This window comes from Acartia tonsa, chromosome 1, assembly GCF_053477335.1.
Source record: "Acartia tonsa isolate MP-2025a chromosome 1, ASM5347733v1, whole genome shotgun sequence".
Taxonomy (NCBI): domain Eukaryota; kingdom Metazoa; phylum Arthropoda; class Copepoda; order Calanoida; family Acartiidae; genus Acartia; species Acartia tonsa.
In genome coordinates, this window is record NC_137260.1 from 62,698,495 (window position 1) to 62,711,621 (window position 13,127).

The window sequence follows — 13,127 nt, forward strand, 5'->3', positions numbered from 1 at the left end:
CTATAAGACGCTTCACTTTAAAGTATAATCATATTAGTTCATTGGTTAGTGAGTTAATTATTGTATTTTTATGTTCTAAAGAATGAGATACTACTATATATTTGAATAGTAGTGGCGCCCTTAGCATCTAAGAACTCGTGTTTTCTAAAGGGTAAAAAGGGAGGAGAAAAATAGCTTAAAACCACTCAAAGGATTGACCTATAATAGTGTGGAACCATCATGGGATCTTTGTGAAGCTTTCCTAAAAAGGAGAACTCAGTATTAAAAGTAATGAAATCTGAAGCTATAGTCAAATAAACCTTACTTACTACTTTATGTTATAGGATAGTACTTATTAACTTAATAGATTAGGTAGGTGCTTTTTTTACATAATTAAATTACCCCCCCCAAAAATTTTACCCCCGGGGTAAATTAGTTTGGGGGGGTAATTACCCCCCCAACAGATTTGGGGGGAGTATTTACCCCCCCCCCCCCCACAGACTTTAGGGGGGTAATTACCCCCCCCCCCCCAATCAAATTTTACCCCCGGGGTAAAAATTTTGGGGGGGGTAAAAAAAATTTCGGCCATTTTACCCCCCCCAAACACGAATTACCCCCCCCCCCTAAAATTTTTTACCCCCCCCAAAAAAAAAGCTTGGACGCCCCTGCCTCAGGATATGAGCAGGGGCTAGAAATATGAGAAAAGCTACTGTGAAAAAAAAACGAAGTATCGCCCCTTAAGGAGCGTTGATACGAAAGGGACTATACCCGAATTAAGGGTAAGTAAGAAAGATAACCAATAGAAAATTTAAATTTTAGAAAAGTGTTATAAGAATCATCTAAAAAATAATTTTTTGTAAGGTTTACATGTTATAAAAAAAATGCGGGCACAAATCACAAGAATACCATTTTACATTAGTTATTATAGGGAAGTAAATAACAATATGGCACAACTTATATTCATTTAGATCTTATTATTAGACTTGTGCTACATATAAAATGATAATTTTGTTTTCAGACAAAATGGAATGAAATAAGATATTGAAACTGAAGTCAATTTAAAGAGAAACAAACTGCCCATAATTTGAGTTTAGAAAATAAAGTAAGTTTTTAACATATACAAGGATAAACATACCTTTTATGACAAATGTATCTTTTATGACAAGTGTACTACAAATATACCTTTAGGGCAAGTGTTCTGTTATGACATGTTTTTATGACAAGTGTACTTTTTAAAAATTTTGTGAAAATTTTGGCCCCCAGACAAAATATGGTTGAATTATGCAAAAAATGACCCATGCAAAATGTATTTTTTTTGTAATGCAAAAATTGCGAACGTTTTTAAAATCTGCAAAAAGACTGTTTTTAAAGCTTTTGTACCATCTCAATTTTAATTTTTTTTTTATAAAATTTCAATTCTGGTGTGTCGAACTAAATATAAAATTTACTAAAAAAAATGGGATCCTTCTCAATTATAACATATGAAGGTGTAGCAGGTAATCTTCCAAAGTCAAAATTGTCAAATTGCATACATAAATAATAGGGTTGGGTCGGATACTTTTTTGGATTGGACGGTTACAGATATCAGGCTGATCAATAATGTCGGATATCCGGTTATTCAGCCGGATATCAGGTAATTTTCCGGTCATTTTCTGCATAAATCAACCATTTTTTGGCTGGGGGCCAAAATTGTAACAAAATTTTTCTAGAACGGGACACTGTAGTATACCTATATGTAGGATAAGTCCATTACTATGTAAGTAAAAATATTCCAAATGTTTCAATGATAAATGTACCTTTTATGACAAATAGTTTTATAACAAGTGTACCTTTTATTACAACTTATATTATGGCAAATGGTTTTATGACAGTGCTTTTATAACAAGAGAACATTTTATGATTAATTTTGATTTTGATTTTTATAATTCCATGAGGCCCATTAAAGAAGTATGATATTGTTTTAGGAATCAAGTTTTAAACTTTTTATTACGACATTTTCACTGGATTCGTGCATCAATCGTAAGTGATTTTTAGTTTTTCTTTAAATTGTTTCACATTTACATGAAAAATGTTACTTTATGAAACATGTTTTTATGACAAGTGATATTATGACAATAATTACTGGGCACATATAGATATGGATTTAAGGAGAAAGTTTTCGTAAAATTTATTTGGATTACCTTTACCTACATAGTGAAAGACATACGGACACACCTGAAGTATGGAGTAGCTGTAACACTAAAAGTATTCGAAATGATAATAATAAAATTATTACCTAGTGCTTGAAATTATTGTTTTCAATTCTACATGAAATATATTTTATTTTAGGTGTAGAGCAAATAGGAATCCATCATGAACGAGTGTCAAATCTGCTGCAAGCAATTCTCTTTCAAAAGCAATTTAACATCCCATATGAGGATCCATACGGGAGAGAAACCATACTCTTGTGACACATGTGAAAGGGTTTTCACACAACATAGCGAACTTACTCGTCATAAGAGGATCCATACTGGTGAGAGGCCATTCATTTGTAGTACATGTGAAAAAGCTTTCACTACAAATGGTGAGTTAACTATGCATCAGAGAGTCCATACCGGAGAGAGGCCATACTCTTGTGATTTCTGTACAAAGGCTTTTACACAACAAACTCATTTAAATATTCATAAGAGGATCCATACAGGAGAGAAGCCATACTCATGTGTTGCATGTGATAAGGCTTTTGCCACAAATTATCAGCTAACCATCCATATGAGGTTTCATACAGGTGAGAAGCCTTACTCTTGTGATTTATGCCAGAAATCTTTTATCTCCAGTTCAGAATTAACAGGGCACAACAAATCAGTAGGACATCTCAAAAAGAAAGAAATTACTGAGAACCCTGAGTTATCTAGAACAGAGAAGAAACTATATTCTTGTGATACATGTGAAAAAGCTTTCTGTACAAGTAATGAGTTAACTTTCCATAAGAGTATCTGCACAGGAGAGAAGCCATACTATTGTGAAATGTGCCAAAAATCATATTGCACTAAATCAGAACTGTTAAGACATAATAGATCAGTTAAACATCTGAAGAAGTTGGAATGTACTAAGGATGCATTCTATTGTGAATTGTGCCAGAAATCATATAACTCAAGTGCAGAACTGTCAAGACATAAGAAATCAGTTAAACATCTGAAGAAGTTGGAATATACTAAGAATGCAGTCGTACTTTCTGCTTCTTCCAGTTTTGTTGATTGTGGTGAAGCTAATATTAAACTTGAAAATAACGAAGAAGAAACTCCTGATGAGGATCATCTCTTTATTAAAATGGAGCCTGAAAATGTTGAAATAACTATAAAACAGGAAATAGAAGAAGAAATTCAGGATGAGGGTTCTCTTACTTATGAATAGAACTTTGATAAAGATTGTAATAAAAAACATTATCTATATTGTGAAATTTAAGATTAAAATCATTGTATTCATGTAAGATTTAATATTGAAAGATTAAGTTATAAAATCATTTATGTAGATACAGTTTCTATTTTGTTTCCTTTTGTAAATACCAAACCTTTTTAATATGGAAAGAAATTATTCAAATGGCAATATTATTCATACCAATTGTTATTATTCTTCTTATTTGATTTTAAATTCCACTTAGTGCTCTTTACCATATTAATGTAATTAGAGTAGTGACCCATCAAATATTAATGTAGAGTATGACAATTATAGGTTAGCAATGATTATATTCAAAAGAAAGATTAAATTTTATCAAGTTGTTTTCAAGATACACTGAAAATATTCAATTAATGATCGTTAAGGTTTTTATTTCAAAAAAAAAAACAATTGCAAGCAAAGGTAAACATATGAGTATTATTTGAATTTTGAAAACTGTAAAAATATCAATATTTCCAATTATAGGCCTTTAAAATGCACTTAGTATCAATATATAATAGGAATAATACTGAACTCACTAAGTTCAAATGTATTTTGTTAAACTAATTTTTGGTATTTATAGTTTTCAGACTAAATATTTGATTAATTTAGATTATTTAAAACCATTTTACTAGGGTGTTACTATTTCTACATTTAACAATTTTTTTTGTTAGAGTACAATAAAATCAAATTCTTAAATAAAACCCTATTTGATTCTTGTAAAACAAAACATTTCTCATTTTCTTTTCATTTATTTAGATCTTATAATTAGAATATGCACCAGTTACACAATCTTTACTCCTAAGAATTAGTTTTGTTTCCTCTCTCTGAAAATAGATATTCTTGTTTTATTATTATTTCATTATTTGTTCATTATCAAATTTATGTTACTTGTAAAAATTTTCAGATAGAATATAAAATGAAACAAGACTCAAGATTATAAAACTGTAGTAATTAACAACATAAGGTAAAACAAAACTCTAATAAATTTGAGTTTAGAAACAAAGTATGTTAGTTTTTATACAAGTATAATTTTATCCATAACAAACCAAAACAAGCCAGATTTATTAAAAATGTGATACCTATCATAAGTTTATGTATCAAACATTTTGTGTGTGTCATGTATGTTGTACATAGATGTACGCTTCCACGTGACTAGAGCGAGAGAGGGACAAAATTTGATGTTCATATAGTACATCTAATATTTTTACATACATGGTAACTGATGTACGGACACTTTAATTATAGAGTAGCTTTTTTACTTAAAAATCAGTTAATGGAATAATAAGATCTGAAATCATTATTTCCTTCTTTACTATTACATTATATATTGTTCATTTCAGCTGCAAGAACAATAAATACTCCATCATGAACAAGTGTCATATCTGCAGCAAGGAATTCTCTAGAAAGAACAATTTAACGAGACATATGAGGATTCATACAGGTGAGAAGCCATTCAAATGTTATTTATGTGATAAAGCATTTACACTACAACAACATTTGAAAAGTCATATGAGTGTTCATCCAGGTGAGAAGCCATACTCTTGTAAAACCTGTGAAAAAGTTTTCTCAAACCAAAGTGATTTAACTGAACATAAGAGGATCCATGCAGGAGAGAAGTCATACTCTTGTGATACATGTGGAAAGTCTTTCCGTATCCGTTATCAGTTGGTAATACATAAGAAGATTCATAAAGCAGAGAAGTCATACTCTTGTGATCAATGTGAAAAAGCTTTCCGTACAAATGGTGATTTAACATTACATAAAGGAAGTCATATAAGAGAAATGCTTTATTCCTGTGATAAAGGTGAAAAAGATTTCTGTACAATTACTGAGTTACCTGTTCATGAGAGGATCCATACTGTAGGAGAATATACTGTATACTCTTGTGTATTATGCCAGAAATCTTATTACTTAAGTTCATCCCTTTCAAGACATAACAGTTCAGCTGAACATCTCAACAAGTTAGAATTAACTAAGACTTCAGATCCACCTTCTGCTTCTAACAGTTTTGTTGATTGTGGTGAAGCTGATATTAAATTAGAAATAAAAGAAGAAGAAACTCTTGATGAGGGTCCTATATCTATAAAGATAGAGGCTGAGAGTGTGGAAGTAATTATAAAAGATGAAATAAAAGATAAAGAAGGAACTGAGAGTGAAGAATTTGTTTAAGTTGATAAAAATCAAAATGAATGAACTAAAATTACGAACTTGTTGTAAAAGTTGTTTCCAAAGTTTTTATGGTAAAAGTCACAGAAAAATATTTGCAATAAAAAAAAAGTGTTCTTTGGTTTTGTTTAGCTCTAATAAAATCTAACATTCGATCAATACTTAGTTTATAATTTCACTATTTTGATTCTTCTGTGTAACATTATATTCATCTGAAATTACCAACCTAGTACCTATACTTATTATCTTTCAGATAAAGCTAAACAATGAAATTTTAGATTAATTTAAATTCTTACACCTCAATTTAAACTAAAATAAAAATTAGGTATATATATAATTTTTGTATCGATTATGAATAACTTTAAGATAATTTTCTATTACTATTTTATGATTATACTACCGGCTTCGCTTCTAGGCTTATTTAAGATGGGGTGGGGGGAGGAATAAGTCGATTTCTTACCTCATTTTCTTAAAAAGAAAGTGGAAAACTTTTTTGAAAGTGTTTTTAAGGGTGTTTTTCTATTGTTAAGTTAGTTTAGGTAAGAATACCCTGCGGAAATGGGCGATAATGGAGTTTTTAGGCCTTTTTTGATCGATTTTGATGTAGAAACTTACCTTTAATTGTTTTTATTAGGTTTTTTCCCTTGAATACACTGTGTCTATACACAAGGACATTATTTAAGATGATACAGCAAGTCAAGGACCGACCCCAGCGGGCTAGGTGGGTGGCTCGCAGGAGTAAAGTGCATTTTTTTCTAAAGTTTGTGTGTTATATATCAAATATAGGTTTTTTGAGTTTTGGTCCCAAACTTGCTGAATCATCTTAAATAATGTCCTTATGAATAGACATACAGTATTTAAGGAAAAAACTTAAGAAAAAAACAATTAAAAGTGAGTTTTTACATCAAATTACACCAAAACAATTTATGAATTTTTTTTTCATTTAGATGTAGTACCAATAGGACTAAGCTTATGTACCAAGCTTAAAGTGTCTAGCTTAATATTTAGACCATTTTGGTCATGGTTTACATTTAAATGTCATTACCCCCCCCCCCCCTTAGTAAGATATAAACATAGTTGCTTTTTAAGTGTGTGGGGTTGCTTAAAGGTCTGAGTAAAGTTGCAACCCATTGAAGTTTGGAGTTAAGGAGATAGGAAATAATACACACTTTGAAAAAGTTTTAAATTTGATAAAGTACGAATAATCTGCCATAAATATCTTATTTTATTGCAGATGCAAGAACAATAACATAATTACAAAATCCATGATGAACAAGTGTAAAATCTGTCTAAAGAAATATATTAGTAAGTATATTCTGAGAAATCACATGAAAATACATTCAGGGAAGGACCTATTCAAATGTAATACATGTGATAAGGCTTTTACAAGAAGATTTGAGTTAACAAGGCACATAAGAATTCATACAGACGAAAAGCCATACATTTGTGATACTTGTGAAAAAGCTTTCCGTACTAATAGTGAGTTAAATGTACATAAAATATTCCACACAGGAGAGAAACCATTCTCATGTGATACCTGTGAGAAATCCTTCAGTATGAATAGTAGCTTAACTGTTCATAAAAGGACTCATACAGGTGAGAAGCCATACTCTTGTGAATTATGCCAGAAATATTTTAACATTAGTTCAGATCTTTCAAGACATAATAAATCAGCTAAACATATTAAGAAGTTAGAATCTACTAAGAATGCAGTCCCACCTTCTACTTCTACCAGTTTTGTTGATTGTGGTGAAGTTGACATTAAGCAAGAGATAAAAGAAGAAGAAACTCTTGATGATGATCCTCTCTCTCTGTAAAGATGGAGGCTGAGAGTGTTGAAATTAATATAAAAAAGGAAGAAGGAATTAAGAGTGAACAATTTTTTTAACGTAGGTAGTCAAATAAAATGTTACATAAAAGAATGAACCTAAATTGCGAATAGTACCTATAATGCCCAACCATGCAGGCTACCCTGGACCTAGTTTAACCTAACCTAGCATAAAACTTTAAAAGAATTACTTTTACTCAATTTTTATTTAATGCCCTTTCTTTAAATTATATTTCTTTCTGTAATATTCACCAGCTACTTAAGTAAACATTTTACTCTTCAAATGTTGTTCATCAATGTTTGAACTATTTATATTTATTTAGATCTTTTTGTTTATAAGACATGTATTATTGGTAAAATAATAATCATTTTTATTTTCAGACAGAATATAAAATGAAATAAGACTCAAGATTATAAAGCTGAAGTTAATAGTATAGAAAGAGAAAGAAAACGCGGGTAAGTTTTATTTTATCAAATTAAAGTAAGTAAATGTCTGTCTGTCCGCAATAAAAGACTTGGCTTTCTACTGAATTGATTCAGTTCTCTATTGAATGAATCTTGATATAAGTCTAGGTAAATTTTTTTACTTTTTGTTGGAGTTTAGTACTAACCTATATTAATGGAAAAAGAACACTGGAAAAAGGGAAAGGTAGGTTGTGGGTAAAATATCTGTAGGTTGTGTGTTTCAAGTTAAAAACAGTAGTAGAACGATAAAAATTTATGTTAACTTTAAAAAAAAAAATTTGTTGTCCATAGTTCTTTTCAATAAGAAATACATATATTTAGTAAATATTATCGTTCTACTACTATTTTTAAGCCTTAATTGACACTTTTACGGATTTTACCCGCAAGCTTCCTCTCTCTTTCTGATTTTTTTTCTTTCATAAAAAATAAGAATGGTTTCCCTGAAAGTGCCTAGTCGAGCTTAGCACCACCCACACCTTAATATAGCATTGTAGAGTTTTGTGTGTTTTTGTGTGGCGGCTAAAACTTATATTCACTAGCATATCAAATAATTGCCCAATTACTTAAAAATACTTCCCTTTAACGAGTAGTGATTGTCCCAATTAAAAGCTACTTTTGGTATGCAATCATTGCAATTAACGGAATAAAAGGGAAGTATATTTTTATTAAGTTAATTTATTTCACTTAACTGTTCATTTTACCCCCTTCACACACTTTACTGGTTATAGTGAATACATTTCCTATAATAGGTGTGCTAATAGATTGGTGGAATTTCTGAAAATAGAATTAATCTTTAATTTAGAAAAATTTAAGCTTTAAATTAAGAAAAGTACCTAAGCAAATATTAACTTAAAATAGAAATGACAAAAATGGATATTCATATTTTAACTGAGAGGATAGATTATTAAAGATAAAATCATTCTTATATGATGAATTTTTCCAAGTTTAAATTTTTTTTGATATGCCTCCAGGTTTAGGAGCTGCAGGCCTCTAGGCTCAGGAGCTGCATACCTCCAATTGGTCACTGGACAATTAAAAATTTTAAAAAAAAATTTAAGATTTAGAGGTCAATTAATAAATTAAAATATTAATCTTTTTAAATGTTATATACATATTTGGAGAAAAAAGATGCATATTTTTTTTATAAGTTGACCTCTATCTCTTAAAAAAATATTTTAATTCTTACTTTTACCTGTCCCGAGACATATAAATCTTTTGATTGTTTTATCGTTGTCCCTCGTAAAAGATTCCTAAGATGCTAAGGACGCAGTCTCTAGTATTGCATAATTTAGTAAGATATCAACAATAGTTGCTTTATAAAGGTGTGGGATTGCTTAAAGATCTGAGAAAAGTTGCAACACTTAGAAGTTTGGACTTAAGGATATAAGAAACAAAACATACTTAGGACAAGTTTTTCATTTGATAAAGTCCGAAATATTTGCCATAAACAATAAATATCTTATTTTATTGCAGGTGGAAAAACAATAACACATATTTACAAAATCCATGATGAACAAGTGTAAAATCTGTCTAAAGAAATATACTAATAAGTATATTCTGACAGTTCACATGAGAATACACACAGGGGAGAAACCATTCAAATGTAATACATGTGATAAGGCTTTTGCAAAAAGAAGCGATTTAAATAGACACATAAGAATTCACACAGGCGAGAAGCCATACTGTTGTGATACTTGTGAAAAAGCATTCCGTTTACGTGTCATGTTGAAAGTTCATAAGATGAGACATACAGGAGAAAAACCGTACTCTTGTGAAGAGTGTGGGAAAGCTTTCCGTACAGTTGGCGAATTAAATATCCATAAGAGGATCCATACAAGTGAGAAAACATTCAAATGCGATACATGTGAAGAAGCTTTCTCAAAGAAAATTAGCTTAACTCATCATATGAGCATTCATGCTGAAGAGATGCTTTACCCTTGTATATTATGCAAGAAATCTTTTTCCAATATGTCAAACTTGGCATTACATAATAAATCAGTTGGACATCTCAAGAAATTAGAATCAAAGAATAAAGTTCAACCTTCTACAGGGGAGAAACCATTCAAATGTAATACATGTGAAAAGGCTTTTGCAAAAAGAAGCGATTTAAATAGACACATCAGAATTCATACAGGCGAGAAGCCATACTCTTGTGATACTTGTGAAAAAGCTTTCCGTAGACGAGGCATATTAAAAGTTCATAAGATGGTCCATTCAGGAGAAAAACCATACTCTTGTGATACATGTAAAAAAGCTTTCCGTACAGTTGGCTATTTAAAAGTTCATAAGATGATCCATATAGAAAAGCCATACTTTTGTCAATTATGCCAGATATCTTATTGCACTAGTTCAGAGCTGTCAAGACATGAAAAATTTCCTATTCATCTCAAGAAGTTAGAATCTACTGAGAATACAGTTCCACCTTCTACTTCTACCAGTTTTGTTGATTGTGGTGAAGCTGATATTAAACCAGAAATTAAAGAAGAAGAAACTATAAATGAAGAAACTATTGATAAGGATCCTCTGTCTAGCTCCTTGGAGGCTGAGAATAATAAAGCAACTCTGAAACAGGAAATAACAGAAGAAGAAACTCTTGATGAAGTTTCTCTTTCTATCAACATGGAGGATGATATTAATGAAGATATTGTAAAACATGAAATAGAAGAAGAAATTCAGTGTAAAAATCCTCTTTCTTGTGAACAAAATTCTGATGAGGATTTAATAAATACTTTTGATATTGTGGAACATAAAATTACTCCTGAGACAAACCTAAAACCATTTAAATGTGAAATATGTGACATGACTTTCTCATACATTGATAGCTTTACCAGCCATGTTGATATTCATTCCTCAACAAGTACTTACACTTGTGATCTGTGTGAAGAGACATTCTTACAAAGAATTAATTTAGATGAACACAAAGCAAAATGCCAGAAATGTGAAAATATGTACTCTTGTCATATGTGTGAAAAGACATTCCCATTCAAGCATCATTTAGAATCACACAAGAGTTTTCATACTAATGATCTCAAGAAATTAGAATCGCCCAATAAACCAGTTTCACCTTTACTGTCTTGCAATGGTATTAAAGCGGATGTTAATCATGAAGAAAAGCCGTTTTTTTGTAACAGATGTAAAGTGACATTTCGAACAATAGATGAGTTGATTGATCATATTAGTAAAAAATCCTGTGTTGAAGTTATATAAATGTGATTACTATGAAAAAATCTCCTTGAAAGTACTTTAAACTGGCACAAAAGTCATGAATAGGAGAAACATTTCTCCTGTGAATTGTGCTAAAAGATAAAAGATAGGTTATATAATAAATACAAACAAACAGTTTTACATACCTAGGTATGTATTTAAACTTTCATAGTAAAATCAGCTTTTTTCTATTCTATGAAAACATCATATAGAAAATTCCTCATGTAATATACCTAAAAAAATTAATTTTCTACTTTGTACACTAAAATAATATCTATTGAAATATTTTTAAACGGGTTATACATAAAAGTTTGATTTAGATAATGAATGATTTAATTCTTTAACCGTATTTTCTTTTCAAATTGCTATTTAAATAAAAAGTTTAGTTAACCAAATTATCATCACCCTCTTGGTAACAACCCGCGGCAATTTCGTATTAATAGCGTGTCGGCTTGCTGTTGGTGAGGTTTCGGGTTCGGGTCTGGTCCAAACCGCGTCATACTAGATATTTTTAAATTTGTACCTACTGCTGCTATATCTAGCACGTGACACTAAAAGTTAGAGTATGGGGAATGCCTTGGCCCTTAAGCAGGCGCAACCCAGGCTGCAATCAAAGGGTTGGTTGTCTTTTGGATGTTTTACAACCTAATATCCGTGAGCGTTAGAGTATTACATCACATAATTAGCAGATTATGCTTTGCTAGATGATCACTTTAAATCGAATTCCCGCGCCAACGAGGTAATTGAAGTAAATCTTTGTAACAATGTTGTATGTTAAAAAATGTATTTCACCATATAAAAAAATAATATGTACATAATTTTATGCAATGTTTGGTAGTTTTATAACACTGCTATGGTCATTGTGTAAGCTAAACGAACATGCCAATTTAAGACAAAAAGACAATTCTGCGCTCTTGGCATTCAAAAGGGTAGAGAGGGAACAGAATGCATAAAACCATCCAACCGCTTAGATTTTTAAATAGTCTTAAAACCATCACGGGACCTATGTGAAGCTTATCTACTATCTAGTATGGAAAACCTAATTGGTTTAGGGGTTAGGAAGATCTTAAAGGTCAGACAAAATACCTGACTAATTTTTTATAATAGGTTTAACAAAAAAAATAAGGATTAAATAGATCAAGCTGAAATTAACGAACATGATTTAAAAATCAGGATCTACTGCAGTTCACGGTAAAATATTGCTGGTAACGAATATTGTTAAAAATCTATGAATTTAAAAGGCTGCTAGCTGTCAAACGGCTGAACGTACAGATCATGCCAGCACACTGTTTTAAGCGGCATAAGAAGGCCTACAAATAATCTGGAATAGCCATAAATCAATAATGCATAATTATCTCACAGTTCAGAGAAATGCGCGAAAAAGGCCTATTTTACGCGTTTTTTGTTCAGTGAAGCTTTCCCTGTGCATCATTGGATCTTGGCTATTTCAGATTATTTGTAGGCCTTCTCATACCGCTTAAAATGGTGTGCGGGTATGATCTTTACGTTCAGCCGTTTGGCAGCTAGCAGCCTTTAAAATTCATAGATTTCCAGCAATATTTTACCGTGAACTGCAGTAGATCCAAAAATAACATTACAGCTATAGCATACATGAAAAATTTTATATAAGGGTGTCAAAAAAAATAATCGTTTTCATTTTTCAAAATAAACTCAACAGTTTTGGTTCAAAGGTTACAAAAACTCATCCAGTTCATGCTTATGTAATTGCAAAATCATTTAATCATTGAACATAGGATAACATAGGTAATAAGTTCAAACAAAAAGGAAAAAATTGAAAATCTACAATACAAAAATTAGATAGGTAACATGAACAGATTATATTTTTAAACTTTACATCACGATTAAGTTGTAATAATTTCCTTATTTATTATCAATTTAAGACATTTGAGTTTTTTATTATGCTCTAGGTAAGCTATAAAACCATTTAAAGCAAAATTAACACAAATTAGATAAATTAGATTGATTACAACAATTTAAATTCATAAAACGTTATTTGAGGAAGAATATCTGGAGTTTTTTTTACACATATTCCATTCTTTTTAAAAAACTA

The 13,127-nt window shown here is 30.7% G+C and overlaps 2 protein-coding genes across 3 annotated transcripts; both read left to right on the forward strand.

The window, feature by feature from the left end:
- The first annotated feature begins 995 nt into the window (after positions 1-995).
- On the forward strand, positions 996-4,298 carry LOC145326241 (uncharacterized). 2 transcript variants are annotated; one of them, XM_080169455.1, is made up of 3 exons: positions 996-1,081; positions 1,944-1,998; positions 2,308-4,298. In XM_080169455.1, exon 3 carries the CDS (start codon positions 2,332-2,334, stop codon positions 3,367-3,369), a length of 1,038 nt encoding a protein of 345 aa, XP_080025581.1. In that variant the 5' UTR covers positions 996-1,081; positions 1,944-1,998; positions 2,308-2,331; the 3' UTR covers positions 3,370-4,298. The 2 variants fall into 2 exon arrangements, with proteins under 2 accessions (XP_080025581.1, XP_080025574.1); XM_080169448.1 differs by lacking the exon at positions 1,944-1,998.
- Positions 4,296-11,380, forward strand: LOC145326235 (uncharacterized). The gene is made up of 4 exons (XM_080169435.1): positions 4,296-4,357; positions 4,734-5,884; positions 6,794-7,843; positions 9,326-11,380. The coding sequence occupies exon 4, from the start codon at positions 9,359-9,361 to the stop codon at positions 11,057-11,059; it is 1,701 nt and encodes a 566-aa protein (XP_080025561.1). The 5' UTR covers positions 4,296-4,357; positions 4,734-5,884; positions 6,794-7,843; positions 9,326-9,358; the 3' UTR covers positions 11,060-11,380.
- Positions 11,381-13,127: the final 1,747 nt, after the last annotated feature.

Bases quoted from the DNA above. Each gene is read 5' to 3' on its own strand.
- LOC145326241 (XM_080169455.1), top strand. From the start codon at position 2,332: ATGAACGAGTGTCAAATCTGCTGCAAGCAATTCTCTTTCAAAAGCAAT.
- LOC145326235 (XM_080169435.1), top strand. From the start codon at position 9,359: ATGATGAACAAGTGTAAAATCTGTCTAAAGAAATATACTAATAAGTAT.